This window comes from Microcaecilia unicolor, chromosome 9 (genome assembly GCF_901765095.1).
Source record: "Microcaecilia unicolor chromosome 9, aMicUni1.1, whole genome shotgun sequence".
Lineage (NCBI taxonomy): Eukaryota > Metazoa > Chordata > Amphibia > Gymnophiona > Siphonopidae > Microcaecilia > Microcaecilia unicolor.
This window is the reverse complement of record NC_044039.1, coordinates 15,442,253-15,464,358: the sequence shown is the minus strand read 5'-3', so window position 1 is coordinate 15,464,358 and position 22,106 is coordinate 15,442,253. Positions and strand designations below refer to the sequence as shown.

General features: G+C 46.0%; 1 protein-coding gene across 1 annotated transcript in view; it reads left to right on the top strand.

Annotated features, from left to right (window-relative positions):
- The window catches only part of LOC115477963 (putative ankyrin repeat protein RF_0381), a 75,736-nt gene that overhangs the window by 2,522 nt on the left and 51,108 nt on the right, over positions 1 to 22,106 (top strand). The window contains exon 2 of the mRNA XM_030215132.1: positions 1,217 to 1,337. Within this exon, the coding sequence (XP_030070992.1) occupies positions 1,217 to 1,337 (121 nt within the window). The remainder of the gene's footprint in view (positions 1 to 1,216; positions 1,338 to 22,106) is intronic.

Genomic DNA, 22,106 nt, shown 5'->3' with positions numbered 1-22,106 from the left:
ATGAAACAAATCATTCCTTAAACCACCCAAGTACACCAAAAAAACACCTCTCACACGACCTTACCTAACACCTTCTACCTAAATTCCTCTCTCACCCCAGCTTATGATCGACTGTTTTCTTAAATCATGTAATGACGTTCTCATTTCCATACTCTGTAAGCCACATTGAGCCTGCAAAGAGGTGGGAAAATGTGGGGTACAAATCAGTGGCGTAGCCAGGGGCGGGCTTGGGTGGGCCCAGGCCCACCCACTTTGGGTTCAGGCCCACCCAGTAGCAGCATACCTATGATGTGGCTGGCAGGGATCCCCAAGCCCGACCAGCCGAAAACCCCCAATAAGTGTCCCTCCTACATACCTTGTAAGTAGCAGATCTTCGCCTGCAGTGAGCAGTGACATACATACTGCTCGTACCGGCCCCACAGCCTTCCCTCTGATGTATTTCTGCCTAGGCGGAAACAGGAAGTTGCATCAGAGGGAAGGGTGTGGGGCCAACATGAGCAGTGTGTATTAGTTGCTGCTCGCTGCTGGTGAAAATCTGTTATTTAAAAGGTATACGGGAGAGGGGGGATGTTTGAGAGACCATATGGCATGCAGGCGAGAGAAGGAGAGACCAAATCACCTGTGGGACGGGGCGAGGTTCTTCTGCCCACCCATCTTGGGCCCAGGCCCACCCAAAATTGGGTGTCTGGCTACGCCCCTGGTACAAATGCAACAAACATATAAATAAATAAATAAATAAAATAAATAAATAAATACAATTGCTGTTCCCACTGTAGAGGGCCAGTATCCAACCCTCCAATCAGTCCCCTAACCTTAATTCCTTCCCCACATCCCCACAAAAGACATTGGCTGTTTGGGGGTTTGGGAGAGGGGGTTCTGATGTCTTCTGTGAGGATTGAGGGAGGAAATCAAGATCAGGGGCGTGATTAGAGGAGTGGATATTGGTCCTCTACAGTGGGAGCAGTAATTTAAAACGCTGCTTCCATGCTTTACAGTATATGGGGGGTGGTATCTGCACCATTCCTCCCCCCCCCCCCGTGTGTAGCTTTCAGTGGGCATGGAGAGATACATACATGCAGTCTTGCATCTGATTTACAATTTTTATAACCAGAACCTCCAACAGAACAATTTTATCAATCCTGATGAGATTAGAAATTTAAGAAGCTGAGTATTGAATATTTCTAAATGTTTATATTTGTGTTTTATGCAAACTCAGATCACCATGCATTTTGTTCAAGAATGGTTAAATCAGTTCTGCGAGGCAAAATGGGGAAGCTGAAAACAATAGTACAGGCACATCAAAAAGGAATCAAAGTACTGGAAAGTCTCCAAAGCAGGTATGACAAACGTCCTGAATGAAGGATACCGTTTCAAGGCCTTGAGAGCTAAGGGACACAGGCGCAAACATATGATGTAACTTCCAAATCATATGGGGTGTTAACACAAATTACTCCTCCCTGGAAACAGCAGTGGTGTAGCCACAGGAGGCCCGTGTGAGCCAGGGCCCATCCACTTTGGGCTCAGACCCATCCAGTAGCGGTGTACCCTTGTTAGGGCTAGCATTGAGGGGAGGGCAGGAATCGGACTCCATGGCTATGGGATGCCCCCATGGTCTGGCATCTCCTTCCCTCCCCCAGTCTAACTTAGGTATCTTTCTTTATGGAGGTTGCTTGCAGATCAGCGATTCACATACTCTGCCTGTGGCTGATCCAGAAACCTTTCCTCTGCGCCCTGTCCCCTGACATAACTTCCTTCTTCCGTCTGGGTGGAAAGCGGCAGAAGGAAGGCTTCGGGGTTAGCTGTAGGCAGAGTATGCGAATCGCTGCCATTGCTGGTGACCCCTATGAAGAAAGACATCTGTTAAAGTGGACCGGGGGGTGGATGGGGTGGGGAGGGAAGGAGGGAGATGCCAGACCACAAGGTCTGGGAGAGGGTGGCAAAAGAGAAATGTTTGGAGGGTTCGATGGAGGGGGAGCAATGCTGGATCTGGAGGAGAGAGAGAGATGGTGGGCAGTGGGAGAGAGGGAAGAAAGAGATAGACATGTTTGACCCAGAATGTAAGGGAGGGAGAGAAAGATGATGCACAGGAAGGGAGGTGGGAAAAAAAGAAAGAAAGCAATGTTGAACCCAGAGGCATAAGGAAGTGAGGGAGAGATGTTAGATAATTGGAGGGAGGGAAGAGAGAGGGAGAGATGCTGGACCATGTGAGGGGGTGAGAGGAGAGGCGCTAGACCATGGGAGGTATTGCAGGAGGGACGAGAGAAGGGGCAGGAAGATGCTGGTGGGGGGGGGGGGGGAGAGTGGAAAGAACATGGAAATGTTAGGTTATGAGAGTATGGAGGAGTGAAAGGGACCAGATGCTGGTCTACAAGGGTGGAGGAAGGGAAACACTGGGAATGGTGGAACCATGTGGGAGAGGCCAAGGAGGGGTGGCAATGAGATGAGTGAGAGGACAATAGTGTGTACAAAGTATAGAAATGTGGTAATGGGGAGTAGATAAAAGGAAGGAGGGCATAAGAGGCTGGGGAAGGAGTGAGATGGGATATGGGAGAGCTAGGGGGTAAGAGGAGATGGAAAGTTGATAGGTAGGAGAAAAGAAAAAAGAAAGAGATGGAAAACTGGAAAGTAAGAAAGAGTGTGAAAGATGAGTGGACAGAGACACAGAAAAGGAAAAAGGGAGGAAAGATTTAAAAAAGACAGGTGTAGTGAGGGAATGGAACAAGATAGAAGAGAGGAAAAAAAGACAAATGGACAGCAGAAAAGAGAAACTGGAATCACCATGATGGAAAAATAATATGTGCAGACAGCAAAGACAGAAAAAAAATTATTTTGAATTTATTAACAGGAATATGTTAGCTTTGGAAAATGTTCATGACAGATGTCTTACTATTGTGATCAGTACATAAGGAAATGGATTTCTATTTTTATTTCTCCTGTGTTGAAGTATACGCCAAGTTTAACTTCTTGAGGTTCCCAGTTCAATTTTCCTATATATATTTTCATTTCTACTTTGTGATCCCTTGTTCTGAAGTTGATGAGGGTTTGTCGGTGTGTAGTAATGATGACAGGTGGGGGAATAGGGGGCAGGGAGGAGGTGGAATCAAAAAGGAGGCTCTCGTGAAAAGTGTGCACTCTTTCCGAAAGAGCGAACTTAGGAACCCGTTTAGCAAACTGCGGTAAAAAGGAGCCCTTCGGTGGCATCGGTGCGTGGATTTGCTGTGTGCTGGTGCCCCTTTTACCACAGTGGGGTTTTTTATTTTAAAAAAAGGAAATGACTATGCGCTAAGTACAAAATAGCCACGTGGCCATTTTCTGGGGGAACCCTTACTGCCTCCTGTTTAGGAGACGGTAGAGGCTCCCGAACTGACCCAGCAGCTACAAATATATATCCAGTTGCGCCGGAAATGGCACACGCTGGGGGTGACGCTACTGCTCACTCCTGCGATGGCCCGCTGGTAGTGTCAGATTGGCAAACGCTAATGCCACAGTAGCTCTACCGCGGCATTAGCTCCTATAAAGAAACAAAGTGCCCAACCTCACACCCCCAATAAAAAACAAACGTTCCTATAAATGACACGAGAAATTAAACAAAATGAACATTTTCACTACTCTGCCCAGGCACTATCCAGATATTGTTGTTCAATATTATTGCATAGCTCTGGCCGCTTCCACAACACCTGCTATCTGAATAGATGGCTTTTAATGTGTGACCCATCATGCATTTGGCTTTCATTGTCTTTAATGACCCATAGACTAAAGGGCCCTTTTACTAAGCCGCCTAAACGTCTACGCATGCTGAATGCGTGCCAAAATGGAGTTCCTGCCCGTCTACCACATGGCTCTTGCGGGAATTTCATTTTTGGCGCGCGTCCGATATGCGCGTCTGAACATTTTTTCGGACGGGCGTATTGGGCATGCGCCAAGTGGCATTTGACGCGCGTAGGTCATTGCTGCTCGGTTACCGCATGAGACTTTACAGCTGGGTCAAAGGTTGGCGGTAAGGTCTCAGACCCAAAATGGACGAGCGGCTATTTTCATTTTTCCGTACGTCCATTTTCAGCAAAAAAAAATTTTTAAAGGCATTTTTTGCAGGTGCACTGAAAAATGATTCTGCATGCGCCCAAAACACGCGTCTAAGCTACTGCAGGCCATTTTTCAGCATACCTTAGTAAAAGGACCCCTTAAACAGCAAATGAAATGAACAAAATGATTTAATTAACCCCTTGGTTTCATTTCATTTCAACATGGGCTGAAATGAAACATCCTTTTTTTTAATACCTTTTTTGATTTTGTTTTGAAATGAATGCTTGTCCCCTTTAGCAAAGGACTGGAATGCCTTGGGATGTAATACTACTGACCTTGTACCCCCTCGGAGGTGCATCTCGCATTATGTTGCCTAGGTTACGTGTAACTGGGAAAGCTTCTGAAATAATACATCAAAATGCTGAACCGGTACCATCTTCAGTTGTGCCTTACATTTAAATAATTTTTTCTCCAGGCTTGTTTTGGATAAGGCCCAAGAAATTATAACTCAGGTTTGCATACATAAAATGGTAATTCCGGAATCTTCTTAGGGGAGGGTAGGATTAGAAGCTCATAATCATAGCTTGACATAATGATAATCTTGAAAATGAGGAAAGGGTAGAAATAAACGACAAAGAGCCTGATCATACTGATAATATCACCTGCCCCCCTCCTCCCCTCTCCTCTGATTCTCAGAAATCTTATTACTATGATACAATGATTTCCCCTCCATTGAAAAAAATCCCCAGTTTGGAGAGAGAGAGTTTGCAATCAAACATAAGACAATTTTCCATCCAGATCCCAGATAGTAAGACAAAGCTTGAAACACCATTTTGCAAATTTTGCATAATATTTTTAACAATACTTTTAATCAGTGGTATATCTTTAATTCATTTTCCCAAAGCTGACAGATAAGTAGAGCTGGTTGAATGCTTCGGAATATCGGGGGGTATCTGCCTTAGGGCCCTCTTTACTAAGCCGCGCTGTAGGCGTGCAAAACCTTTAGCGCGCGCGTTAATTTTTACTTTATGTCAAAACATTTTTGCTCGCCTACAGCGTGGCTTAGTAAACAGGGCCTTTAAATTGTTAATGTTTGTTTCTTTTATGCCATTGCATGTTATTAAATGAAAATGAATTGAATAACATGAGAATTCATGTTTTTTCGTTTGCGAATAAAAGTATGCACTCGTTCTAGAGTGTGCATTATTTGCAGGGCTTTTTTTGAGGGGGTACTTGGGGGTACTGAGTACCAGCACCTTTTCCATTGTGTGCTAAAACTGACCCATGGTCCCCAAATTTTAATGAACGAGCTCAGGCCCTACACACCAATTCTGCCTTGTCATAGATTCTGTGACTGGGGCCTGGCTATTGTGGGGTGGGTCCCTCAGTGATCACTCCATCCCTGAAGGGTGGCCTGGCATTTGAGTACTGGCACCTTTTTTGCTAGAAAAAAATGCACGGATTATTTGTAAACACAGAACCCATCGCACATGCATGTATATTACACACTCTTTCAACGAGTTTGCACTCGGTTTGCACATAGCGGTCCTCTTTCGAAAGACTACGCACTCATGGGGTCTTTTACAAAGCGTCGGTAAGCCCAACGCGGGGTTACTGAACGCTAAATCGGGATTACCGCCGGCCCAATGCGGCAGCCAGCAATAGTTCCACCCCGAGTATGTGTCATTTCCAGGGGAAAAAAGAAAACCTCCAGAAATGGATTACTGCCAGGTTACCGCGGGAACCCTTATCGCCATCTCAGTGGTTGGCAGTAAGGGTTCCCCGCCGCATGGCCCCCGCAGTAAGAGTTCTCTTATTGCTTGGCCATGTTTATCTGGGGGCTTTTTACCCACTGCGATAAAAGGGGGCCCTGGTGAACGGGAGAAATTACCCTCGCTGTTAGCGCAGGGCCCTTTTTCCCGCAACTTGGTAAAATGACCCCTCAATGACTTTGCTCCTGTGACGCATATATGGTCAAAGAAAAATGAATGAAGCTAACGTTCCCAGAAACAGCATGGGAAACAATTTTTTGGTTGCCCATCTCTAATTTTTTTTTATTTGGGAAGATTTTTATCATTTTTTTTTAGGGGGAAAGTGGTGAATTCCCTGTCCCCGTAATTGTTAAGATCTGTACATATAGACAGCTTAAAGGTCAGTGATGGTGAACATTCTATGGTCTTGTTGTAGCCATATTCTGGACAGGAAAATGGCAACTCACAGCTACCTGAACTGGATAGATAAGTGTATAAGGGGTCCGTTTACTAAGCCGCGAAAGTGTCTACGCGCGCCCAACGTGCACCAAAACGGAGTTACCACCTGACTACCGCGTGGCTCTTGCAGTAATTTCATTTTTGGTGTGTGTCCGATACGTGCGTCTGAAAGATATTGTTTTATTTTCGGGCACGCGTAACAGATGCGTACCAAGTGGCATTTGGTGCGTGTAGGTCATTACCACCCGGTTACCGTGTGAGTCTTTACCACAAGGTCAAGGGCTGGCGAAGAGGTCTTAGACCCAAAATGGACATGCGGCAATTTTCATTTTGCCGCACGTCCATTTTCGGCAAAAATTTTAAAAAAGGCCTTTTTTACAGATGCGTTAAAAAATGGATCGTCACGCGCCCCGAACCCGCGCCTACACTACCACAAACCATTTTTCAGCGTGCCTTTGTAAAAGGACTCCTAAGGCCCCGGCAGCTGGATCCTTTCATGGATACCATGGTCATAGCGGCATGCATATTAGTAAAATGTTGTAAATCACACAGAGACTGCAGTGAAATACTATCTAAAAAAATGCAAAATATACTGTCAATGTACACATTGCATCCAACACTGCAGGTATCAGTCAAAACTGCAGACAGATTTTTAGAGCAATTCTTGCTTTGAAATTGAGAAATCAATTTCCAGAACAATACATACCTTCAGATTAGTTCAGTTCAGTTAATTATTGGGATTTTCCTTTCTTACTCATTACTTAGATCTCTGCCACTTTCTATTTTACAATTAGGGACTGCTTGTGTAGTCAAGTGGGCAGAACATAAATTGTAGAAATCCATTGTGTGTTGTACACAGGAAGGAGGTTTTGGGTTTATTGTAGCTCACATCTTTTCAAGATTAGATCAAGGTGAGTTACCTTTAAGTACAATAGGCCCTTCCCTGTCCCTGGAGGGCTTACAGCAGTCTAAGTTTATACCTGAGGAAACAGAGGTTAAGTGGCGTGCTGAAAATCACAACGAGTGTAACATAGTAACATAGTAGATGACGGCAGAAAAAGACCTGCACGGTCCATCCAGTCTGCCCAACAAGATAAACTCATATGCATACCTTACCTTGATTTGTACCTGTCTTTTCCAGGTCTGCCCAGCACTATCCCCTCCTCCCAACCACCAGCCCCGCCTCCCACCACCGACTCTGGCACAGATCGTATAAGTCTGCCCAGCACTATCCCCTCCTCCCAACCACCAGCCCCGCCTCCCACCACCGGCTCTGGCACAGACCGTATAAGTCTGCCCACCACTATCCCCGACTCCCAACCTCCAGCCCCGCCTCCCACCACCGGCTCTGCCACCCAATTTCGACTAAGCTCCTGAGGATCCATTCCTTCTGCACAGGATTCCTTTATGCATATCCCACACATGTTTGAATTCCGTTACCGTTTTCATCTCCACCACCTCCCGTGGGAGGGCATTCCAAGCATCCACCACTCTCTCCGTGAAAAAATACTTCCTGACATCTTTTTTGAGTCTGCCCCCCTTCAATCTCATTTCATGTCCTCTCGTTCTACCGCCTTCCCATCTCCGGAAAAGATTTGTTTGCGGATTAATACCTTTCAAATATTTGAACGTCTTACATCTGTATCATATCACCCCTGTTCTTCCTTTCCTCCAGGGTATATTCTTATGAGTGAGAGAAAGAGAGAGAAAAGCCATAGAGGTAAAAGGAGAATGTAGAGACAAGAACAAGAAATGACAGTTAAATGAAGAAACAGGACATAGCATAAGCACTGGCGAATTAGATGAAAAGCACTGATAAGGAAGTGGTAGTAGGCAGTGGCGTAGCGAGGGCGGCTGCCACAAGGGGCGGTTCGCCGCTGCGCATCGCCCCCCCCCCGGGTGCAGCATGGCACCACCCCTCGACGCATCAACCCCCCCCCCCCCTCGGTGCATCACTCAAATCCCCCCCTCAGCACATCAACCCCCCCTCGGCGCATCACCCAAGCCCCCCCCCCGAGTGCATTCTTGCCTGCCGTGTGCACGCCGCTGGGGGGGGGGGGGGTGTCGGTTCCGCTGGTTCCCTGCTCCCTCTGCCCCGGAACAAGAAGTAACCTGTTCCGGGGCAGAGGGAGCAGGGAACCAGTGGAGCCAACACCCCCCCCCCCCCCAGCGGCGTGCACCCGGGGCAGACCGCCCCCTCCGCCCCGCCGTTCCTACGCCACTGGTGGTAGGATTTGAAACCAACTTCCCTGGTTCTCAGCTACTTCTCCACTCCAGCCAAAAGATCTATTCTGCACCACTGGGGGCAAAATGTATGGACTAAGTCAAATGCTGGTTCTGCAAAACCATCGGAACCCAAGTAGGAGTAGAAAGATGACACAATGTCAAACCACCAGGAAGATAAAGTTCAAAGCAGCTTTATTAGAGCGCCGAAACGGAAAGACCCCGACACGGGCCATGTTTTGGCGGACGCACCCGCCTGCCTCGGGGGTCACTATACACAGCTGAAACGACTGAGACAATTTAGAATAATGTTTGGTGCAGTAGCAAAAGCCAGCGCTGTTCTATAATGGTGCTTCAGGATGAGTTCTCTTTGTAGAAGAGCAGTGAGCTTCCTACTTTGGGTGTGAAGACTTATACCAACTGAAACCAGGTATAAAGCCTGGCATGCATTTATAATTCTGTGGGCAATTTTCTGGAATGCTCCGGACCCGCACACGCCTCCCTCAAGGGAATGCCCCCTTTGCAGTTGCATGCAGATACACCTAGGTGCTATCTAGTGACTGGGTGTGTAAGTGTATTTCTGCGCTGATTTGCTGTGTCAGCCCAGTTTCGGCGCCTTTCATTCATTAGAACATGTTTGGCGCTGAATTAACATCTAACTTTAGGTACGATTTATAGAATTCCCTAGTTAATGCATTAGTTCTAACCAGTAGGTGTCAGCATTGAGCAATGACTGGGACTCTCCCACCCACCAAGACTTGTGAATGCTGCTATTTTTGTATCCTCATCTCTGGATGGCCTGGAACGAGAACCCCCATGTTCTTCACATGGAAGAACACTGCAAAGGTCACTGAAGCACTTGTCCAGCCCATGCAGTACTTTAATGACACATTTTGGATGGAAATAGTTCATCTCCCATATCCGGTTTCCATATCGATAACACTCTTTTACTTGTCTTCTCGAATGTTCTAGATATCTTATGAGGATAAAATACCGGCATGTTTCATGGAAACAGACTTCATAAAGTCATTTAGACTTCACAGGCTACAAGCTATTGGAAATACATACGGACATAGCAAATGATAGCCGATGAAGACCATCTGGTCTACCCAACAAGGTGGTCAGAGTTGTACCTACTGTTCCATGCAGGTTATACCTCTCTATGCCTTGTTTAAACCATGAAAGTCATTTAAGCTTTACTTTCCGTTCCTTCTCTTTCTATGTAGGATCGTCTATGTTTATCCCATGCATTTTTTTAATTCCATCACTGCTTTTACCCCCACCACCAGTGGAGGCAGTGCATGCAAATTCTCTCTCATGAATATTCATTGCGGGTATCCTGAAAACCTGACTGGCTGGGGTGCCTCCAGGACCAGGTTTGGGGACTACTGCCATATGGTGTTTATCTGCCTTCATTTTTCCGTTTCTATGTTAACCGTCGGGGGAAGGGCTAAGCAGATCATGACGCAATGTTCTGTTGAAAGAATGTGATAAAGTCAGAGCATCAATAACTATGCACCCCATTCATGCTGAGTGCTTTTCTATTTTTATCTTGCATTTATTGACTTGTTCCTGTCTACTTAGTGTCACATTTTCACAGATAAATATCAGTCTTACAGGCAGGGTTTTGGCTCAGAGTTCAAGATCACAATTTTGTGGACCATCTCAGTTATAATGTTGCCTCAAGGTAAGAGAGCTCTAATATAGACAGAAGGGTCAATGAAATAATCCCTTTATTGAGGAAATTATATTTGTGTCGTCTGTGGGATAAGACTTCCAGACAAAGGCAACTACAATATAAGATCAATTTTTACAGGAAGGGGGAAGGAACTCTCTGTGATGCTAGATTCAGTACAGTTATTCCTCCTGCAAGTAAGACGTGTCGCTGATTGGTAAATGCATATGTAACCCTCTATATAAAAATGAAAGTGGGATCAAAATAACTGAAAAACCTATCTACACATGTATCAAATGACCCACTATGTTGATAAATGAGCGTATGTGAAAACACTGCACGTTCTCCTGTAAAGAAGGAAAAGCCTCAAGCAGCTCCTGACCAACAGGTCTACTGTTTGCAGTTACAAATCCAGGGGCGTAGGCAGACCTGCCATTTTGGGTGGGGCCAGAGTTAACCTGGGTGGGCCCTTCCCACCCCCTACCCTTACCCCTGTACATACATACAATATAGTGTTTTTTTAATGACCCAGCATATGCCCATTTCTCTCTGAACCTCCTCCCCCGGTTCTAACTCAGAGCTGTTGCCCATCGCAATTCCTATAGGCAACCTACGCCAGCTCTGCAGGCTTCTTCTACCATGTCCCCAGCAAAGAAACAAGAAGTGACATCATTGAGGGCAGGACATGACAGAGAGATGCCTGCAGGGCTGGCACGGGATGTTTATAGGAATTGCTGCTGGCAGTAGCTCTGAGGTAGACCTGGGGGGGGGGGGGGTTCTAGAGAGAGACGGGCAGATGCCAGGCCATGAGTGGAGAAGAGGGAAAGAGAGTAGTGAGGCCTCATGGGCTGCTGACTGGGTGGGCCTGAGGCAAGAATGGGTGGGCATGTGCCCACCCAGGCCCACCCTTAGCTACGTCACTGCACAAATCATGCTGATGTAGTCTTGAATCACATTGCTGCAATAACCAATCTCACTATGGACAACCCTGGACCAATGGTGGCCAGCGTTTCGCTCCAAGTTCCAACTGAATTGGGCTATTCTGCTTCAGGGGATAGTGTTTCAGCTATGCATCGCTGTCCGACGACAGTATATTTGCAGCAACGCGATTCAAGACTGCAAGACCGCATCAGCGCAATTTGTGACTGCAGACAGAGACGACTGTATACAAGCTAAGTACTTGATCTTTAAACTTCAAGCATCTCTGTCATGAAACACATTTGTGGTGATGAAGCACGACTAAGGATTTTGAAGGCTTAAAGTATATATCAACTGCACCTTGAAGTTTGAAGCAGTGTATTTGTTTTGAAAGCAGTATATTTGTTTTGAGAACACATTAGTTTTGGACATGTTTTTGATTTTTTTGTACATAAGAAGGTTTTTGAGCCAATGATGAGGAACAGATCTTACTGACCACAAGCTAGGTCATTTTGTTTGCCAGTAGCTCAGTAGACCTGTTGGTCAGGAGCTTCTTGAGGCTTTTCCTTCGTTACAGGAGAACGTGCAGTGTTTTCACATATACTCATTTATCAACATAGTGGGCCATTTGATACATGTGTAGGTAGGTTTTTAAATTCATATGTAACCCATGGTTTGTTTAAGAGCATGATAGAGTGAGTCCCGGCTGGCTGGTCACTTCAGGGAGTGGCTAGAGGACCTGGGGGGAGCTCATATAAGGGAAGCCCTGGGGAAAAGAGCCTGTCTCCGGTTCTGCCTTTAGATAAAGTAACCAGCTCTGGGTGTGGGAGTTTGGTGTTACTGCTGGTTCCCCTGTCAGATGACCCATTGCAAGAGAAAGGGAAGTCCTGTAGTATTGTAACCAGTGGATAGAGTACCTGGACAATACGCTGTTTTATTGCTTCAACCAATTGAGCAGTCCAAACTCAGCGGATTGGGGAGTCCAGCCGTAACCGGGGCAGGGATGGGATTGCAGTCTACCCTGGTTGATAGCAAGACCTTTGGGGTGGCAGCCCAAAGGGATTATGCAGTTACTGGAAAGCTGGACCAGATGGTATTGAAGTACATCGGGAGTGTGAAGTCCGCTCTGGGTTCTGACTGAGCTGCAGGACAGGCATAAGGGTTAAGTATGAGTATTAACCTGGATATGTATTATTGCTTATGATCATCTGGAGAGCAATATGAATTACAATTCACTGTAAGAAGACCAAATACAGTGGATACCATCAGTTAAGAGTTAATAAATGTTCCAGTTCTTTTAATCCTCTGAGTGTCATGTGGTTCCTGAGTGGATGAGCTGACGGGACTAGAGTGAGTAAGTAATAAAAACCTGCAGTGCCTCTTGAGTCCCTTGTAACCCGGGATAGCAGGACCGGGTTACACGTGAGTCACCTTAGCAGTGGCGTAGTAAGGGAAGATGGCATCTGGGGCTAGCAATTCATCCCCGCCACCCTCCCCTTACTACTGCTACTACTGCCCTCACTTACTATGCCTCCCTACAGCCTTACCAGCCCCTTACCCGCTGCTGCCACTGGATCATAGAAGCAGCAGCGATGGTCAACCTCAGAAGGCAGCGGGACCTCTCAACCGCACGCTGATGACTCTGCAATGTCCTGCCTTTCACAGAAAGAGGAAGTCTGTGTTGTAGGGGGTGGGACGCTGCAGATTTGTCAGCATGCATGAGGCAGGGAGGTCTCAAGCTGCCTTCTGATGACTGTAGATCCTCAAGAGGCTGGATGCATGCTGCAACAGCCGTTGAAATCAGAGGGAGCACACACTGCACCCAGCTGTTGTCATTAAAACCGGCACTGATCATGATGGCTGGTTTTCTGTTCTGGGGGACTTGGGGAGTGGGGCTGGAATCAGCAGTATGTTGGCCAAAATCAGCATTGCCAGTGCCACTGCTAAGATGGAGCCCAGGGTGGTCTCTCTCTCCCCCCCCCCCCTTTACTATGCTACTGCACCTGTTTCCTTTATTTATGTCAGGGCTTCCCAAACCTGTCCCACAGATCTAGAGTTTCCACCCTACTCCATGCCATCGAAAAGAGGTTAATCCAGTGCTGGATTTATACTGTTGCATGCATGGATGTGTGTAATTTTGATTCTCTTGGGAAATCGAATGGGTCAATCAGAATTACTACTACTACTATTTAGCATTTCTATAGCGCTACAAGGCATACGCAGCGCTGCACAAACATAGAAGAAAGACAGTCCCTGCTCAAAGAGCTATGTAATAAAAGTAAGCCAAGTATAGGACAATCAAGCCATTGTGACATCACTGATAAGGTTGGCTCTTATTGGTGGCCTGAGGCATTATGACATCACAATATTAGCTCTGGTTACAAGAGACTACTACTACTACTATTTAGCATTTCTATAGCGCTACAAGGCGTACGCAGCGCTGCACAAACATAGAAGAAAGACAGTCCCTGCTCAAAGGTTAAAACTGGGACCAGATTAGCCTTTTCCTTATGACATGGATACAGTGATCCAATAGCCAGTCGAGTTTTCAGGGTATCCACAATGAATATGCACAGGATAAATTTGCATTTAATGAGGCTTTTATGCGTGCACCGTTCTGAGCCTTGTGCATTAAGGATAACCTGAAAACCTGACTGTCTGCGGGGTCACTAGAACCGGCTTTAGGAAGCTGTGCTTAAGTTTTTCCATCTCTGTGCTTCAACAGTGCAGTCTTTTCGTAGTAGTATTTTCCAATTGACTGGCATTTCCACTAAGGGCATAAATCTTACTACTCTCCAGTCCTGCATGTTTGTTGTAGAGCTGCAGAGTTTTATATTCATAGAATTCATTTGGATTTCTGAAATCCATCCTCTGCGATTATTAGAGAGCGATCACACAACATCACTCTGCTTTGAAGGATGTCAAAATTCTCTAATGTCAACATGGCAGGCTTCCATTATCTGCAGTGTTTTCCTTCTGATTCTACGTCGTGGTAGCAGGATGTAATGCTGAAACAGCATTTCACGGTCTGTTACTCTAAATTCATGGTCATTTTAAAGTTGCTTTCAATTTTCTAGCAATAATATACAAAACAAACTGAAAAGAGATGTGAAAAGCACAAGCAACTTATGTACAAATCACACTTCCAGAGTTCAGTGCAATTTAAGAAGAAATTAATATTAGCCACATGGGAGAGAAATATTGACTTCTCAATCATAAGTCACTTCAGTAAGATAAGAAATTGTTCTTTTCTGCTAAACTCTTGATATCCGTTGACTCAAAAGCTATATTAACCATGAAATATAAATCCACCATGATAGTATATGGGCGTATGTTTTATTCATTTCATTTACAAAATGCTGCTTCACCACCCTACCGACTAGATACACAACCAAAATGGTTTTTAATGTCAGTTTATTATTATTATTATTTTTTAATTAAGATTGAACATAATGTAGGAACAATATAAGAATGTACATGTGATGAACATCCATTTCTACTTTCCATGTTTGTGTACAAACAAACCCTACTTCTACTTTCAAGATCACACACTCAATCTACACATCAGGTCAATTTCATCCTCTCCTCTCTGACCCCCAGCCCTCATTCCTAATCCATGCCACAAAAGGAGTCCTTTTACTAAGCTGTGGTAAGCACTAATACAGAAAAATTCTCTCCACTCTCATCTCTCCCTACATTCCTCCCCAGGATCTCCGTTCACTGGGCAAATCTCTCTTATCTGCACCCTTCTCCTCCACCGCTAACTCCAGACTCCGTTCCTTTTATCTTGCTGCACCATATGCCTGGAATAGACTTCCTGAGCTGGTACATCAAGCTCCATCTCTGGCCGTCTTCAAATCTAAGTTAAAAATACACCTTTTTGATGCTGCTTTTAACTCCTAACCCTTATTCACTTGTTCAGAACCCTTATTTTATCATCCTCACTTTAATATTCCCTTATCTCTTGATTGTCCTGTTTGTCTGTCCTAATTAGATTGTAAGCTCTGTCGAGCAGGGACTCTCTCTTCATGTTCAAGTGTACAGCGCTGCGTACGTCTAGTAGCGCTATAGAAATGATAAGTAGTAGTAGTCTTTGGGATTCCGGAATCTTGCTACTCTTTGGGATTCTGGAATCTTGCTACTCTTTGGGATTCCGCACAGAATCTTGCCACTCTTTGGGATTCCGGAATCTTGCTACTCTTTGTCCTTATCCCTTATCTGGCCTGTTTGTCTGTTCTGATTAGATTGTAAGCTCTGTTGAGCAGGGACTGTCTCTTCATGTTCAAGTGTACAGCGCTGCGTACGTCTAGTAGCACTATAGAAATGATAAGCAGTAGTAGTAGTAAAATAGGGCTTATAGAGGGGAACGCACAGCATCTTGTGGTTCAATAATTGGCAACTAAAATTTTATGCTAAGAAATGCAAGGTCATGCACTAGGGTTACAAGAATCCAAGGGCACGGTAACGTAATGGAGGTGAAGTGCTTCTGTGTACGAAAGAAGAGCGGGACTTGGGGGGTGATTGTGTCTGATGACCTTAAGGTGGCCAAACAGGTAGAAAAGGCAACTGTCAAAGCCAGAAGGATGCTTGGGTGCATAAAGAGAGGGATGACCAGCAAGAAAAAAAGAGGTGATACTGCCCCTGTATAAGTCTCTGGTGAGGCCTCATTTGGAGTACTGCATGTAGTTCTGGAGACCGCACCTACGGAAAGATATAAACGGGATGGAGTCAGTCCAGAGGGCAGCTACAAGATCGGTAAGCGGTCTCCATCATAAAACATATGGGGACAGGCTTGTGAACCTCAACATGTATGAGGTGGGAGAGAGGTGATATGATAGAGATGTTTAAATACCTCAGTAGCATCAAAGAGGTGAGCTTTTATCAAATGAAGGAAAACCCTGGAATGAGAGGGCATAGGAAGAAGTTGAGAGGAAATACACTTAGGAGGAATCTAAGAAAATACTCCTTCGTGGAAAGGGTGGTGGATGTGTGGAATGACCTCCTGGTTGAGGTAGTGGAGATGAAGACAGTGTCAGAACTTAAGGAAACGTGGGCCAGGCATGTGGGATCCCTTAGGAAAAGGAGGAGTTAGTAGTTACTGAGGAAGGGCAGACTGGATGGGCCATTTGACCCTTATCTGCCGTCATATTTCTCTGTTTCTAATTTTTACATGTGTGCATGCTACCCACAGGCTAATAAATAAAACGCATTTTTTAGTGCTGGGGGCAGATAGCGGGCGTTTTCTGCACTAATCGGTTAGCGAAGCTACATTGCTAACTGATTAGTACGTGGTTAGTCTGTGGGTCTCTACTGCCGGGTTATCGCTGCGTAAGCCATTTACGGGGGTTTTCTTTTTCCCCCAGAAATGGCACACGCTCAGGGCAGGACTACCGCCAGTGGCCATGTTGAGCTGGCAGTAGTCACGGAAGAGCGAGCAGTAAGCCTGCATCAGGCTTACCACAGCTCTGTAAAAGGGTCCCTTAGACCTGAGAATTGATAAAGTTCATATTAATTAGTCTACTCTGCAAAGAATAATGCTATAAAGCAGGGATGTAGCTACGGGGGGCCACGGGGCCTGGGCCCCCGCAAATTATGTCCGGGCCCCTGGTTTGGCTGGCAGGGGTCCCCAACCCCGCCAGCCGAAGCCTTCTTCAGCACCATCTCCAGCGCAGCTGCGTTCCTGCCCTGCTGTTCTTGCCCTCCTATCCTGTGCACGCTGACGCTCCTTTACGTGAAGCTGAGAAGGTGCGTCAGCGTGCACAGGACAGGAGGAGCAAGAAGAGAAGGAATGTGGCTGCGCCGGAGATGGTGCTGATGAAGGCTTCGGCTGGCGGGGGTTGAGGACTTCCGCCAGCAAAGGTATTTGCAAGGCGAGGGGGGAGGTACGAGGCGGTGGCAGGGGGGAGGTGAGGTGGAGCGAGGCGTGGCGGTGGGGGAGTGGTGGCGGGGCGGCACTCAAAATGTGCCCCCAGCCTTGGGCTCTGGCCCCCTCCCACCGTAAGGTCTGGCTACGCCCCTGCTATAAAGACAGATCATTTCCAACCGTATTATCCCACATTAATTTGTGGTCAACTGTAACAGAATTTTTTTTTTTTAATCTAAATTTACCATAGTTCGCTGTGCTTGATGGGTGCGATGGGGAAGATCTACCTATGTGTCTAATGATTACTAGCTTTAGAAAGTACAGTAGAAGTTTGCTTTCAAAAATTTTTTTTCCTCTTCCTTCCTGCACCCGTGGGGAAAACCCGTCGCTGAGCCAGACTTTGCAGTGATCTAAGACAGTCACAAATTATTAAAAATGCATACGTTACGGCATTCCCTGTAGTCAAGCAGTATATATCAGCTTCAGATACGGTTTTGCTGTCATGATGCGGTTACCATAGCAACAGCTTTGCCCCTGGTGAGAAATGCAGACACCGGTGCTGCAAAGCACGTTCTTGAATAACGATACATTTCTTTCGAGCAGGTGATCTCCAAAGTAATTTGATCTCCATTCAGGGGTCGGTCCAGTTTTGACGGACTCCCCATTGCCCACTTTTTGACCATTTTGTCCTGTTTGTCCAAAACTTAAATTGATCCCTAGCTGCCTGGCCATCTAAGAATCTATGTCGTCCAGAACCATTGTTCACTCTCTGTCATTCTTGTCCTACTAAGCCCCCTTTTCATTTAACTCTGCAGCAGACGATATTTGATTTATTGTGGCTATGAGTTGCCAGAGGTCTCACAAGGCTTATGTTCAGAGCTTTTGTTACTTAATTTAAAAAGCAGAGAGATAGCAATCTAGGGGACCAATATTTAAAGGGGTTTAACCAGGCAGGACAGGCTCCTACCCGGTTAAACCCCGCTGAGTTGGCCGGCTGCCACTACTCACCAGGAAGCGCCACCGAATATCTGATCTAACCGGCCATTCCTTAACCCGGGACGGAGTATGGGAAGAGCCACAACTAAGCCAATTAGCAGCAATATTTAGAGGGGGCATTTTTGACATGACGCCTAAGTTGGACTTTGGACGTTTTGCGTTAAACGTCTCAAATCCGAAGAGGGAATATGGCCATTTTCAAAACAGCAAAACGTCTATCTTTTTTTTTTTTTTAATGGCCATATGCAAGATGTTTTCATGCTCTGTATGTTTATCTTTTAGGACCACTTTTGAAAAACTAAAACATTCAAATGAAAAATGTAGAAAATGGGATGTAGGAGGAGTCAGCATTCCTAGTAGATTGGCCACAAAGAGGGGCATAATCGAACGGGGCCGCCCATCTACAAGGGCGGCCATCGCCGGGGACAGCTCCAGGAAGGGGCGGAGCCAACCGTATTATCGAAAAAGATGGGCGGCCATCTTTCGTTTCGATAATACGGTTGGGGCCGGCCAAATCTCTACATTTAGTCAACCTAAATGTTGAGATCGCCGGACTTAGAGATGGCCGGCTTTGGTTTTCGCCGATAATGGAAACCGAGGCTGGCCATCTCAAACCCGGCCAAATCCAAGGCATTTAGTCATGGGAGGAGCCAGCATTTGTAGTGCACTGGACCCCCTCACATGCCAGGACACCAACTGGGCACCCTAGGGAGTACTGCAGTGGACTTCAAAAATAGCTGAGCCCCCCAAATCGCCCCCAAAACCCACTCCCCAGAACTCTACACTACTACCATAGCTCTTATGGGTGAAAGGGGGCACCTACATGTGGGTACAGTGGCTTTTTGGGGGGGTTTGGAGGGCTCAACATTTACCACCACAAGTGTAACAGGTAGGGGGGATGGGCCTGAGTCCGCCTGCCTGAAGTGCACTGCACCCACTAAAACTGCTCCAGGGACCTGCATAGTGCTGTGATGGAGCTGGGTATGACATTTCAGGCTGGCATAGAGGGTGGCAAAAAAATGTTATAATTTTTTTTTTTTTTAGGGTGGGAGGGGGTTGGTGACCACTGGGGGAGTACGGGGAGTTTGGACACTTTTTTGTAGCTTGGTCCTGAAAATAAATGGACCAAGTAAAGTCGGCCAAATGCTCGTCAGGGCCGCCCTTCTTTTTTCCATTATCGGCTGAGGGCGGCCATGTGTTAAGCATGCCCCCGTCCCGCCTTCGCTACGCCTCCGACACGCCCCCTTTAACTTTCGCTGCTCCTGTGACGGACTGCAGTTGAGGGCAGCCAAAATCAGCTTTCGATTATGCCGATTTGGCCACACCTGAGAGAAGGGCGGCCATCTCCTGATTTGTGTCGGAAGATGGCCGCCCTTCTCTTTCGAAAATAAGCAGGACAGACATCCCAGGAGGGCAATGGGGCACCCTATGGGGCACTGCAGTGGACTTCATATAAACGCTCCAGGTAAACATATCGTTTCTAATTCTTTTCTGAACTGAAGATAGTTTGTTGTGCTTCTTATGACCTTGGGTATTGAATTCCACCACTCGGAACTCAGGCAGCTAAATCCAGCCAGATATGTGTATTGGGTTTCCTGGTGGTGCCTCGACCAAGTGCAAAGAAAGAAACTACGTACGGTAACAAAACTGTGCAAACAGTTGCAAACCGAGAAGAGAGAGCAAGGACTGAGTATTACGACATCTCAATTTCTTCTTGAAACCAGGATTGGAAGAAACTTAAGAGGGAGTTTTAGATATCGGGAGGTAGCATATTCCTATGAAAGGGTGTGAGAAGGGAAGTAAACAGAACATGTCCTGCTTAGTGCAGGGAGTGCAGAGGAATATACGAGAGAGAAATCAGAGAAAGCAAGAAAAAGTAGAAAAAAGAAACAGGAAGGGAAGAAAGAGAAAGACTAGGATGAAGACCTGAAGTGTAAAAGTGTGTAGAACCTAACAGAGACCTGGTAGCGTTAAGGGCTTCAGGTACTAATGAGCAAAAATATTCACATCTTAGTACACTCGTTTGCAAAATGTAGCTAGGGAATGCAAATGTACATGTGTACATGAATTATTTATCCTAAAAAACAACAAGGCAAACGATCTGCAAAATCCAATATGGAAAGAGAAGCCAGCAGATCAATATAACATCAGAAAGATTTTATTGAAGATACCGCATGTAAACAAATTGCCCGACACAGGCCGTGTTTCGCCCACCAAGGGCTGCGTCAGGGGCTAATTTGAAACCTTCTGAAAGGAGCAACTGTAAAAACGGAAGGTTTCAAATTAACCCCTGGCGCAGCCCTTGGTGGGTGAAACACGGCCTGTGTCGGGCAATTTGTTTACATACGGTATCTTCAATAAAATCTTTCTGATGTCATGAATTATTTATGTCCCTTAGCTAAATGTTGGGCAAAATGTCTCACACATTACTGGCTGTGGGAATGTGTCAAAACTCTCCTTTAGAGAAAGCATCATCCCTTTAAATCATTTGAAAGTCAGCCCTTCCCCTGTGCCCCCAGGATTCTAATTCTTTCCAAGGGGCCTGGGGGTTCAATGAGGGCAGGAGCAATCCCCAATTGGTAATGCCCTGGAAGCTGCCACTGAAAAATGATGGCATTCTACCTTAGCAATAGACTCACAGAGGTCAGACTGCCAAATAAAGGGGTCCTTTTACTAAGGAACGCTGAAAAATGGCCTGCAGTAGTGTAGGCACATGCTTTGGGCGCGCACAGAATCATTTTTTCAGCGCACCTGCAAAAAAAATGCCTTTTTAAAATTTTTGCCAAAAAGGGACATGTGCCAAAATGAAAATTGCCGTGCGTCCATTTTGGGTCTGAGACCTTACCACCAGCCATTGACCTAGCGGTAAAGTCTCACGTGGTAACCGGGCGGTAATGACCTATGCGTTGTGATAAAGTCACATCCAGGATAGTTGAGTTAAGGCAGTGTCAGTTTGAAATACAAGTCCCAGAAGGCATTGCAAGTAAGGAGCCAGGGGATGAGATGAGGAACCCGGACTGGACTCCTAGCTGCAATGGGGGAAGACATGGGTGTAAGCTGGCAGGGCGTGTAGATTGGCTGCCACTAGGGGGAAAGAGAGATAGGAAACCCTGTGTGCAGGAGCTAATCATTAGTCTAATGCTTAACTCAGCTGGTATGGGTGTGGGGGAAGCTAATGGAAGGAGAATGATTGGTTGTGAGAGCAGAAGCCAGGGATTGATTAGGCAGGTGGGAAGGAGTCCCAGAGGAGAGAAGCCGTTGCAGGCTGAAAATCCTTGGATAAGAGAGGTCCCTAAAGTACTGAAGCAGGCTGAAATCCCTTGGGTGTGAGGAAGTCCCAAAGGTATTTGCAGGCTGGAAATCTTTGGGTAAGGGAGGTCCCTAAAGTATTGAATTTACCAGTGAAGCTGATGCAGGGTGAAATCCCTTGGGTATGAGGAGTCCCTAAAGTATTGAACTCTCTTGAAGGTAAAGAGAGCAGAAGATAGAAACTGCTGCTTTGTGATTCAACTGTGATGGTGAATTGAAGGAACTGCTTCTATTTGGAATTGAACTACAGTTTATTGTGCACTAGATAAAAAGCCCAGACTGGAGCTGACTGTGAGCCTGTATTGAATCCTGATATGTGCTGATAGCTTACTGCTTAAAGGGGACTAGGTGCCACACACTTGCAGGTGGCTTACATGTGCTTAAGATTGAAGGTGAATGCTGCTGTTGGAACTGTGTATCAGGTCTACTAGAAACCTGCATGGAATAAAGTCCTTAAGACTGAAGTTGCTGGTGGACATTTATTTCTTGACTGTACCGGGAACCTGTGGCTGGAGGAGATTGTTCTATTCTTGGCTGCACTTAGAGGTACCTTGTTACAACGTGTCGAGTGCCACTTGGCGCACATCCGATATGTTTGTCTGAAAATAAAAATGATCTTTTGGCCGTGCGTATCGGACGTGCACCCAAAATGGAATTACCGCAAGAGCCACGCGGTAGCCGGGCAGTAACTCCATTTTGGCACACATTGGGCCCCAAAGACAGATATATAGATATCGATATTCGCTATACAAGCTTTTCAAGGCTGCAACTTAAATAGAGATGTTCCATGAATGCCCTCTGGAACATTTTGTGGCTAGTTGTGTGACTGTAAGTGAAGAAAAGATAAATGAATCAAATAAATGCATATTTTACAGGAACAGGATCCATT